This window comes from Talpa occidentalis, unplaced genomic scaffold (genome assembly GCF_014898055.3).
Source record: "Talpa occidentalis isolate TD23 unplaced genomic scaffold, MPIMG_talOcc4v2.1 talOcc4.8, whole genome shotgun sequence".
NCBI classification, from domain to species: Eukaryota; Metazoa; Chordata; class Mammalia; order Eulipotyphla; family Talpidae; genus Talpa; species Talpa occidentalis.
The window spans coordinates 70,825,681-70,837,766 of NW_023605194.1; the positions used below are offsets into that span (position 1 = coordinate 70,825,681).

General features: G+C 59.8%; 1 protein-coding gene across 4 annotated transcripts in view; it reads right to left on the bottom strand.

The window, feature by feature from the left end:
• HHAT (hedgehog acyltransferase) overlaps positions 1-12,086 on the bottom strand; it is a 75,813-nt gene that overhangs the window by 25,587 nt on the left and 38,140 nt on the right. For all 4 annotated transcript variants that reach the window (XM_037497803.2, XM_054690780.1, XM_037497801.2 and 1 more), the window contains 2 exons: positions 10,280-10,430; positions 2,958-2,993 (listed from right to left, as the gene is read on the bottom strand). In XM_037497803.2, coding sequence (XP_037353700.1) covers positions 2,958-2,993; positions 10,280-10,430 — 187 coding nt within the window. The remainder of the gene's footprint in view (positions 1-2,957; positions 2,994-10,279; positions 10,431-12,086) is intronic.

A 12,086-nucleotide genomic window follows, 5' to 3' on the forward strand; every position in this document is an offset into this window, starting at 1 on the left:
AGAATGTCCAGGGGCACCGAGGCCAAGCAGGTAAGCAGGGCCGTGTGGCTCTGCCATCCCCTCTCAAGGGGAGCAGATGCAGCCAGACAGAGGGCAGGTGGCCGGGCACCAAGGACACAGCCTCCGGTACACAGCGAGCGCAGCCATCCTGGTGCTGGGCAGCTGTGGGCATGTAGGGAGGACACTGCGCAGTGCCTCTGGAAACTACTATCCCGCAGGGACCTTGAGCCTGGGAGCAAAGGGGCGGCACCTCCACCCCCCCTACACTGACTAGGCCTGGGTGCAGGATGCTCCCTGCCAGGCCCAAACAGCCCAGGCAAAGGGCAGCCAGGACCCCAGTTAGGGAGAAGTGGCTCACAGGGAGTGAGGCAGGTCTGCCCCTGGCTGGCCGCAGAGAGCTGGCCACACAGGGACCTGGCCAAACACTCTGTAGTGCCTCCCAGGGCCCCCGCCCCAACGGCATCAAGGGAGATGGCAGCCCGGAGGGCACCCCAGCTCCAGGGTGCTGGGGATACCACAGGGCTGCTCTCCACAGGTGCAAAGGAGAGTGGCTCATCCTCCCCTATGCTTGGCGTGGCTTTCTGAACCCCCAAAGGGCACTTCACAATCTCTGCAGAGCCTGATGCCCAGGAACCCCACTGGCCAGGTCACAGCACAGGCCGGTTTCCAGAAAGATGCCCCCAAGGAAAAGAACCTGACTATGCTTTCAGCAAGCACAGGGCTGAAGGTGTGCCACAGAGGCCCCTCCCCCCGGCCCCCCTTCCCCGCCTCCACCAGCACCCTGGAGCTCTGAGGGCTGAGGGATCTTGTGGAAAATTCCCAGGCCCTGAGGAGCTCTCAGCACCAACCTGCCACCTGCTCCCTCCACCCAGGCCACTCTGTGTAGCCATGGAAACGGGATGCCAGCACTGCCAGGGGAATGCAAATGGGCTCTCTCTAGGCCAGCAAGGCTGAGCAGTTTGACCCCACCTCTGCTCTACCAGTGGCTGGCCAGGGGCCAGGAACAGAAAAGCAGCATCTAGGGCTTATGCTGTCACCGGCTCTGAAGACCAAGCTGAGTGGCACCCAACGAGGCCTTCAGCGAGTGAAACCCTCATGCAGCCGTGGGGCCTCTCCTGCAAAGCCAAGGGCTTCTGCAAAGACAGAAGCTTCCCCAGGATCATGGTCACTGGTCACCAAGCAGTCGGGGGCCCAGAAACCAATCTGTTTCCCCTCAATAAATCCCTCATTAATGTTGCTATGACATTTACAGTTTAACATGGTTTTATGACTTGTGCTTAAAAAAAAAAAAGAACTGTTCTAATAATAGATTTCCTACAACCAAGAGGGTTCCCGGTACCTTAATTAAGTGCTCCTGGTGACAAAAGGCTCTAGCTTGAATAATGGAGGGAGCATTGATCTTCATGAAGGCCTCGGGGCTGGTCTTGGGAGCCAAGGCCACCTCTCCTGGGGGATGTTCTGGAAACCTTGTGCAGAAGCGGCCAGTCCCGTCGGGTGGGGCTCTCAGAGGGACAGCCACATCCGCCCTCTCCAGACTCCTAGGCAGGCTGACGGCTCCATTCCCTCTGGGCCAGGGCCAGCTCTGGTTTCCCAAACACGAAGTCAGCAGCTCTTGGCAGGCACTGGAGCTGCTGGCCACGCTGCGTAAGCCTCCAACACCCCTACAAGGAGCCCCTGATTGACCTGACCTCTGGCTACCTCCAACTCTGGCCAGTGCCAGGAGCCCAAGACCCTGCGGACACAGCTCTGTGTTCTTTTTCCTGGTGCTGGACTAGGCAATGTGAAGAAGAGCACTCACTTCATGTGCAAAGGATGCTGCTGACACATGTACACACTTCCTCCTCAGCCCTTCATCAGCCACATGCATTCCAGGAGAGTAACTTTTAAAATGCATTTCTTTTTAATTTGCTGCTTGTTTATATTAATGGGAAGAAATGTGAAGTGCAGGCTGCTTTACTGCCTGGAATTTGCTTTGTGTGGTTCTGGGGACCAGCGCAGACCTGAGTGTAGAGCCACTTGCTCACGACTTGAGTGTGTGCCCGCACCTTCACGCCTGCACCACCTGCAGGCTGGGTCCCACTGGGTCCAAAGTCACCAGCTCTGAGGCTTGGACGCTCTAGTAAGCCTTACATGTCGGGTTTCAGCTACTTGCATTGCTGGTGGCTCTCTCCAACATGGGGGCCCCAGAAACTTGGGGCCGGGAGGAGCTGGACTTTCTGGGAACACCCTGCCAGCTGTGGGCACAGGTGGTGTCGCAGGCAATGTGTGGGTGCTGGGCGGTGGCCCCCAAGACTCATGAGCTCGTCGAGTGCTGGACTTGCCAGGACTTAACTGTGAATCCTCCGTGATTCCTGGTTCCCCTGCAAGCCTCAGGGTGCAGCGGCTGGGTGCAGCGGCCGCACGTTCTTCTACACACAGACACACTTCTGAGGATGCTTTTAATGGCCACTCTCCACCACTCTTAGAATAATGCACACGCGACATAAAAGAACCTAGAAGCTCCAGCAGAGCAAACAGCAGAAAAAGTGCCAGGCTCCCCAGCCCTGTTCGCACTCAGGCCTGTTTAGCCTCCATGTGCATCAATAGCCACTTGGAATGAACACGCCCCCCAGCCAGCCCTGGTAAACCCTGCACCAGCCAGGGTGTGACCTGCCATGCAATCCTGTCCAGCTGTGAACGAGCACGTTGCATCCCTGGCCATGACCCCACCAGCACATGCCACTGAAACAGCATGAACACGATGGAGGGGGAACTGGCTTCGGGGTGACTATACAGAGACGCAGCCCCCCATGTGCCAATACCCCCCACAAACCAGATGCAAACCCCCTCAGCAGCACGTGCCAGAGGTCAGAGGGGCCGATCTCAGTGGCCTGGGAGGGGCAATGGGCCATGGTTCTCGTGGTGCTGAGCCAGCAGATGCAGCTCAGGAATGTCCACAAACAGACGTGTCGGCTTACCTGATGAGGAAGTCATGCAGCCCCACGTCAAAGTATCTGTCAAGGCAGAGAGACAAGCGTGTCAGCAGCAGACCCAGAGCAAGGAGCGCAGCGTACAGCCTCGGGCAACCAGTGCCTCCTCTGCCCCTGCACCCATGGGGCCCCCATGCACCCCCCAGCCCCTGATCCCAACCAAGGTCTGATGGAGCAGTCACTAGGGCTGGACCGTCAGGATGACCCAGTCAGCAAGTCAAGACCAAATGCTCCAAGGAGACGGTGGGCTTAGCCAGGGCAGGGCAGGATGCCGCTCCTCCCGGAACTGGGAGGCAAAGAATGGGCAGCGCAGTATCTGAAAATGACCCTTGGTAGCAAATTCAATGTCTTCATAGGCGACTCCTCCTCGGGTCTGCATCACCAGCCTCCCACGTTAGTTTCACGCTGACCACACAGGGTCCCGGCTTGGACTGCCCTGGGCTCTCCCTTCCCCGCCATCCAAACAGATCCCAGGGTTCGGAGCCACAGGCCCCAGGACTTTGCAGCCACCTTCCGCCACCAGCCTGTCTGCGGGCATCTCGGACCTGGCGGTGCCAGGTAATCTAAGTGATCATGACTGTTTCTCCTTCTCTGCCTATAGATTCTCTATTGAAATTCAGAACAACAAAGGTAAAGGTGGTTACGGAGCAATGATCTTTCAAGGGAAGAACCACCCAAGTCAGAGTCAAAGGGGCTCAGGTGTGGGGGCCAGGGAGAGGGTGGGCTAAACAAGGCTGTGGCTGGAAGGCCAGGACACAGGGCCTCCCCAGGACAGAACAGGGTAGACGGCACAGCTGTCCACAGGGTGTACCCACCAGTGCAGGGCCCAGCAGGTCACCAGGGGGCAGCGGGAGCTGAGGCACACGGGGCTTGGCCTCAAACAGGTCTTCTCCCAGGATGATGTTAAGGCCAGCCCTGGGGCCACACCTCAGGGCCCCATCAGAGGCTGCAGCCCCTCAGCTGACCGATGGCATGGTTGGGTCTCAGAGAGTCCAGCACTTGGGAATGTGAGGTGTCTGATCCCAAAGGGACTTCAAAGTTCTCTCATCCAGTGATCCCCCAGCTGCCCCCTGTGAAGTGTGTGTCCACATCTGAGTTAGAAAAACTAAGTCCCCTCCTGCTGGGTGTTAACCAAAAGTGACAGGCTTTGGTGGAAAAGAGATCTTACTTCAAGAAAGGGTGCAAAGCCAGAGCGGGAGCGAGCCCACCCTGGGGAGTTGCCCCCCAGCTGCAGAGACCCTAAGCTTGGGCCAGCAGCAAGTCAGCCTCCCCCCAACAGGGACAGGATGTGGAGTCTGACAGGGACAGCGCACAGATGGGTGACCGCGGCTCCAGGGCCTACACACCTTCACTCCAGCACCCACAGTGACCATTTCTAGCCCATCCCTCCCAACGCGTCCCGCTGATGACCGAGCCTCACAATAGGCCGTCGTCTGAGTGATGCCACAGGAACCACACGCCGGGATTAATGCACATACACACGGTGCTCATCTGCATGTGTGGACACAGAAGGGCCGTCAGTGCACCTGCCACACCCCCACCATCTCCTCCAGTAACCCCGCCAGGCGGGAAGGGGCCAGCGCCCCACTCTGCACAGGGTTACGAACGCTGTGAAAAGCTCACCCACCACTCTCCAAGCAGCAGCCCTGGACAGAAGGACGGCAGGGACAGAGCACGGCAGGACAAGCAGGCTGGCTGGGGCTCTACTACGGTCCCCAGCTCAGCCTCGTGGTCAGACTCCAGCCTGGGGTCTTTGGCCATTGCTCTGGAAGGTTCCAACTCCCCCAGGCTGGCTTGCTTTCTTCACTCCTCACCCCCATGTCCCTCCAGCTGATCTCCACACTCAGCCTCCCGGGGCCAGCAGAGCTGCTGCCCATGGTAACAGCTTAAAACAAGGTAGACTGGACCCTGGACACATGAGCTGTGGGAAAGGGCTGCCTGGCTGCGGACAGCTCCGTGTCGGAGGAGACCCCAGACCCTGCTCTCCTTCCAGGAAACTGGGTGCATAGCAGCCGTGGGGTCATTTCTCTATGAGGAGCCACAGGTGAGAGTCAGAGGTCTTCAAAAACCTCGCCACCCTCTTACAAAACCCTTGCCCTGGTTTGTGCAACAAGAAATGCTATCAGCCAGCTCCCGTAGGGCAGCCCCCAGCCGCCCGCCTGCCCCCAGCCACCCACCGCCAGGCCCTAGCTGCCTGCCTGGCCCTGCCCGCCTGCCATGAGCCCCCTTTGGCTCCTGCGCGTTCCTTCCTCAGGTTTTCCCCTGAGCTGTTAATTCACAGCATCCACTCAAAACTCAGCTCCATGGCAAAAGGGATTTATCTTCGTGCTCTGGAAGTAGATTTATGTTATAAAAACAAGCTTATCCTCACTCAGCAGAAACAAGCGCGGCGTATCACACAGATGCCTGTGCTGACGCTCCACCTCCAGGCCACATCTGCTCCTCTTCCCAAACAAACCTTCCATGCAGCACTGCGGAGACCAGAGTCCTGCCTGGTCTGGCAGCAGCCAGGGGCCGGGGCCCACACATGGGGACTAAGCAACCTCCCTCAGCGGGCCCTGCCCAGCATATTAGATGCCCTCTACCTGGAGCCCTCATTAGCATCTCCAGAACCTGATGTGTATTTCACAGCACCCCGCTCACCCCTACATGACCATACACACGCGTGCACACATGTGCGCATATGCAGAGAGACACAGCCTGAAGCTGGACGGAGCCTCGGAATTCAGGTAGTTGGTCGGCACCCACTGCATGCCGGGTCATAAGAGTTGGTCGGCACCTGCACCCAGGCCGCAGGACACCAGGGGTCGGGGCCTCCACTGGCTCCTCAGGGGTATGCAGTGGGATAAACGTGGAGCCTCACATAATCTCTGACCCTGGGCAGCGCTGCAGCTCACCCTGAAAACCCACTAATGGGGCTTGATTCGTGCACAACATTTCCTGTCCCACCATGTAGACACCCCGTGCCTCCTGCATGTGGCAGAGAGATGAGGCATGTGGGTTTCATGCCAAACACCAGCACAAAGATTCACAAAGGGCTGCTAACCCGGACAGCAGGTCACTGCTCGTGGACACACAGGTGGGGCACCCCTGGCCCCCAGGGCACCCCCGCCCCAACCTCCACGCGGGCCCCGAGGCCTCGTCCACTCAGCGCTGTCTTTGCAAAGGGAGACCCAGCTTCCAGCCTGAGGCGCAGGGAATGAGAAGCCACCGCCAGGAGCACGTTACACCTTTTAAGCTGTGAGAAATTCATTCAATAAATCGGCTGAGGCTGAAATCTAATTAAATCTGAAAGTGGTGTCAGGGAGCCTCTCTGGTGGCACAGGCAAGAGCGCAGCACTGTGAAGCTGTCCGCAGCCTCTGCAGTGCCGGTTCCATCCCTGCCGGCCTCAGAGCAACCCACATGGTGAACAGACCTCTCCTGTCTCGACTGCTGCGCCCCTCAGCAATGTATTTTGTCAATCTGCCTGTTCTGTTACCTACTCTGTCTCTGATGAATCCTCTCACCCTCCCGCACATCTGGCCTGTACCCTGGTTCTTATATAAATAAAATAAATCTTCAAAAAAAAAAATAAAAGAGGCGTCAACCTGAACTCAAATAAGATTGCCTGGAGCGAGGGGGAGAGTGGGGTGGCCCCCTTGGGGCACATCAGGGTGGCTGGGACGCTCCCCAGGACCCCGCGGGCTGCCAAGATAGCAGCCCCAGCCAGCCCCTCCCACCTAGGCAGACACGCTCTGTCTCGGGCTGGCTGCAGAAGTAGCTGACCTTGCCCGCTGAACTTTGATAAAGAAACACATGGACCTTTGATTCAGAAAACCAATGACTTACTTTTTACCTTTCCAATAATCTGAATGCACCAGGTTAATAAAGCAGGATGCCACACTGCCTTCCAGAGACGGAAGTTCCGTCTGAGGCTGGGCTGCCCCTTCCCAAGACCCCACCTGACTTCCAGGCCCTCCTCCATGCCTTCACTCCAGCCCACGACTTGCCATGGGCTGACTCAGCACATGAACTTGTCTCCTCAATGACAGTCACCTGTATCCAACGTCACCGCTTGATGTACTTTTGTCACCAAAGGCAGCCACCTGGCACCCAAGCGAGCCACAGGGGTAGGCCAGGCCCCAGCACCTGTCCCATCAGCTCCTTTCGGCCGCCAGCGAGGCTGCTTCTGCCTTTATCTGTCTGTGAGCCATTTCCTTTCTAGAAAGTACTGGTGTGTGGTCAGGGTCCCGAGTGGTAGAAGCTGTGCTGAGCCCCCAAAGGCACCCTGGTCTCCATCTCAGACTGGCCACGAGCAGGCCGGGTGCTGGACTGGAGCAGACACTCAGCTGGACCCAGGCCGGTCCAGCCTGGGCCTGCGCCACCCTCAGTCCCTGCAGGGCACACTGTGACCAGACAGAGACACAGCAACAGGTGAAAGAGGCAAGAAGAGAAAGCAGAGGTGAGGAAAGCAGTGAAAGACCCGCCCCGGGAATCTTAGTCATCCCCCAAGCCCCTGGCCAGGATGCAGTGAGCTCCAGGGTCCAGGATGATGCCAGGACAGCACCCGCGGTGTTTCCCTCCTTGGTACTCAGCCACACCTGCCTCCCGCAGGGCACAGCACCTGCCCACGCCAGCCACCTGCCCCGCAGCTCCAGGCCTCAGGCGAGGCCAGCAGGACCGGGCAAGGCCAGCTACTTCTGCAGCTGCTCCTGCTCATCTGCCACGGCCAGGACCTATGTTCTGCCGGGACCCACCATCCAGGCCATCAAGGCCACCTGGGAAAAGGGGATCAGCACCTCCCCAGCCCAGACTCCCCTGTATGCAAGGCTAGCAGCCACCCTCCATGCTCAGATTCCTGAATATGCTGGGATGCGCGAGTCTGCTGAGAAGGGTGGGGTACAACAGAGAAATGGGGAGCAGGCAATGCCAGAGGCCCGAGGCAGTGGAACTGACTCGCGTCCCCGAGGCCCTGGGCCTCCCATCACCCTGCCCTGCACATGCAGAGCAAAGCGTCAAGTCCTGCCCACAATCGGTCTCTGCTTCGGAAGCGTGGACATGGACGTCCTCCAGTGACACCTGGTGCTTGCAGGACACTGAATTAGAACACGCGTCCAGAAACGAAGCTGAGACCCCTCAACCGCTCAGATTCCACAGTCATGGAAAAGCCGCGTGGCTGGGGCCCCCTGGCTCCCTGGGGCTTTATGTGGCTGCACATGCTGGAGCTGGAGCAAGCGGAGAAGCGCCAGGGGCACAAGCCAACCCACTGTCAAGCCGGGCCCCGTGGACAGCAGTTTCCATGCCCAGCGGCAGCGGTCATGTCAGGGAGCGTTATCTGTGCCATGTGGGTGGATGCCAAGCCCACCCCACCCATAAGTAACTGAGAGATGCGGGTCAGCCACCCAGGGGTCAGATGGTCAGGTGGGAGACTCCCAGAAGCACCTCCAACCTCCTCAGTGCCCCACCTCGCTCAGCACCATTAGCCACCCCCTGGAGCCTGCTTTCTTGCCTCCACCCTGCCTTATGTTGGCCAAGGGAGTGGAGGCTGTTGCCCAGCAGAACAGCATCCTCGACATTGTACCCTCTGGCCCTGCCTAGCGCTGACCAGATTGGAGAGGGAGCAGCGGCACTCGGAGAACAGACATGGCTGCTTCTGGGAAAAGGCAGGGGGCTGGGCCAGACATGGACACAGTGCCGCTCCCAGGCAGACGGCATCTGCAGGCGTGGCAAGTTTCAATCAAAAACTTGCGTGAGCTTTGACTCATGCACCGTGGCTTGCAGAGGCCCCCTGGCCCCTAGAGCCTGCACCTGCTGGGTGGCCCTCCTGGTGCCCAGTGAGGACCAGACATGTCCAAGTGCAAACAATAAACTAGAGGTCACAGCAAAGCATGGCAGGAGAAGCTACACCTCAAGGCCCAGGGGAGGACGGTGAGGCCCAGCCCCCTGGAAAGCAGGATGGCGTTTTGTTGGGCTGGTGTCTGAGCCTCAGCCTGGTTCTGACCCGAGGGGCTGAGGCCATGGGGCTCTTTCCACCTGGATCCTGGAGACAGGTAAGGGTCCGTGCAATGTGAGTTTCAGTGGACTAAGATGTTAGAGGATGGTCATTCTCAATATCTAGTTGCTGTTCAAGCTGCTCTGTGGCAACGGACACTGGCACTCAAGGACACAGAGCCAGAGCCCACCCGCCCAAGGAGCCACACTGCTCATTACACAGCCCAAGGGGAGCTTTCACCCAAAAAGGCAAAGGAACCTCACTTGGTTCACACCAGAAGAAGTGGCCCCCATCACACTGGTTCCAGCCCGTGGACCCAGGAAGCTGCCAACCAGGCTCCCCTGCAGGCTGGCTGTGCCCCAGGCCCTCTCACAAGGCGGCAGCCACAAGTCACGGGTGAGGACAAGTCAAAGCCATGGCCTGACCACCTGACATTTCTCATTCAAGAAGCAAACTGGGCCAGAGCCAAGCTAGACCTGCTCGTGCCCACACATCATCTGGAGAGCCAGGCCGTGCCTGCCGTCCACCTCTCTGCAGCAACAGCAGCTGACTCCTCCCATGCATCTGGGCTCCTCTGGCCACGGGGGGAGGGGTGTGTGTGTTTGTGTGTGTGGCAGACAGGCTGGATGGGCCACAGGGGGTGGGTGGCGATCCCAGCAAGCCGGGTTGGGAGGCAGAGAGGGGCCGACACCCACGCATACAGGAGACGCTCCAGGCCCATCTGCTGTGCAGGGCAGGGGCAGCCTGTCACTGGCCACATCCTGAGGGACAAGCCAGTGCAGCAGCCTGAGGCAAAGAGGGGCTGGCGCCTTCAGATGGAGCCCAGGACCTTGCTGGGCTTGGTGAAGAGCGGGAGGTTCAGAGCACCTGCCCTGTGCTCGGCATGGGTACCCGCCTGCCATGACCAGAACAGCCCTGGAGGCGGCAGCACCATACAGGGCAGCCATCATTGCCTAAAGGGGAAACTGGACACTTAGAGCCATGCAGGCAATGGCCAGACACGAGCTGAGAAACACCAGCACTGGATGCTGCCCGGCCCACAGAGGCCCGCAGCCCAGGAGGCCTGCAGACTTCAAGAGAAAGCAGTCTGTTCCAATCCCAGGCCCTTCCAGACAGCCCTGCCCCCTGGTCAGACAGGGGGGCTGACCATCCCTGTGCAGACAGGGGGACCCGCCCTCCCTGGGCGGATGGGGGGACCCACCTCCCTGGGCAGATGGGGGCCAATGCCTAGGCCATCCCCACAGGACAGGCCTAGGCCGGGTGTCGAGGCGGCTTCAGCAAGGGGCAGGTAGAAGCCAGTCCGCCCTGGACCGGTGTGCGGTGGTGACGCCCACTGACCTCCACATCCCAGTGAAGCTGCACATGGTGCTTACACAGCGGGGCAGCGGTGGTGGTGAGAGCCCATCCAGGCGCATGAGCAGACCAGGGACGCCGAACAGCACCAGGTACTTGACGTAGAAGAAGAGCACCTGGGCCAACGCCAGTCCTCCTGTGGGACAGTAGGCGTCAGACAGGCGGGCAGCGCCCTGGGGACGGGGCACCTTGAGGATGGAACCCCACCCTGATGCCCCGCCCCGCATCCCCCGCCCCATAGTCTCCAGATGGAGCACGACCAGGACACTCCCACCCACCGCCCCCAGACTATGAGAGCCGCCTATGCAGGGGTTCTGACAGATGTAATTTGGACTGACCAATAATGAGGTCCTCTTTATCACTGTGGCAGGCAGTGGGGGGACACAGGTATCTGCTATGGCAGAAACCACTGCAGAGATGGACCCTTCCAAGCCCCAAGCTCCCGCCCATGTGAGTCATGAGGTCTGCTGGACTCGTGGGGTGGCCGGAAGCTGACATACAGCCAACCCGGACACTGGCCTGGTGGCCCCTCGGGGCTGAACCAAGCTCCAGAGCCACCTGCACCCCCAGCCTGCGGTGTGACTACTCAGCTGCCGGTGCCACGCAGCGCCCACACAGATGAAGGCCCACACGCCTGGTATGGCTGCCACCAGGGAGGAGGCACGGCAGGTCCCAGCCACCGGAGCAGGCCCCTCCGACCTAATCCCCCTGCGTGGGGACATGGAACAGCCAGACCGCGCTGGCTGAGGGTCCAGCGCTGGGGCAAGGAGGCCGGCAGGTGGGAGGCTGGTGGTGGCATCTTGCTGAGGGGCGGGTAAAGAGCTTAAACCGGGACAGGCTGCAGTAGGTGCAGCTCTGTCCACCCAGGAAGCTTCCAGTCCACTGCTGTGTGGCACGTGAGCCTCTCAACGCTGCCAGAGAGACCCTGGGGCCCAGGGCCTGCTGGTCTGAGACCCCAGCCAGGTGCACGTGTGGGGCAGCTAGAAGTACACGCCGGCACCAGAGGCCTCGGGTGTCCTGCTGGGAGTGACCACATCCTCTGCAGGGCTCAGGCTCTGCCAGCCACCTCCTCTCCAGCACTCCCTGGCCAGCTGCTTCCACCTCCGCCCTGGGAGGGGGTGTATGGCTGGGTTCCGGCCGCCAATGGGGTGGTGAGGAGCCGGTTCTATCTAGACACCGCACATCGCTCTGCACAGAGCCAAGTGAGCCTGACCTCACTGGGCCCATGATGCAGGTACAGGAGCAGGAACCCCACGGTTATGCGCCTGCAGTTCACCCACCACCGGAGCTCTAAGGCCCAGGGCACAGGTGCAGTGGCTGGGGTGATGCTTTAATGTGCTGTCACCGCCATGTCTGCGGCTTCGTCTCCCAGGAAGCTGCATCCTTGAGCGTGACCATCCTGCTGCTGTCTCCGGGCCGGAGGATGAGCACCTTGTGAGACCAGGCCAAGGTTTTGGGGGAGAACCACAAGGGGGGGTGGGTGGGGAAGCAACCAGGGTACTGGCCTCCAGCTCTGGGAGGACTGACTTCTCACCGAGTGATGAGCAGCCACGGGTCACTGTCCTGCCTTGAAGGGTCTCAAATGTGTGCGTGTGGTATGTGCACATGTGTGGGGGCAAGTGTGTATGTATGTGAATGGGGTGAGTTTGTGGGGGTGAAAACCTACGCCAGAGCTAACCCCCAGCTCTGCCAGAGCAGCGGGCCTCAGACACCGGCAGCCAGACTAGGGCACTGGATGCTGCACCAGCCCAGCAAAGGCCACGATGTCTTGCGGGACCAGCACCAGTAGGCT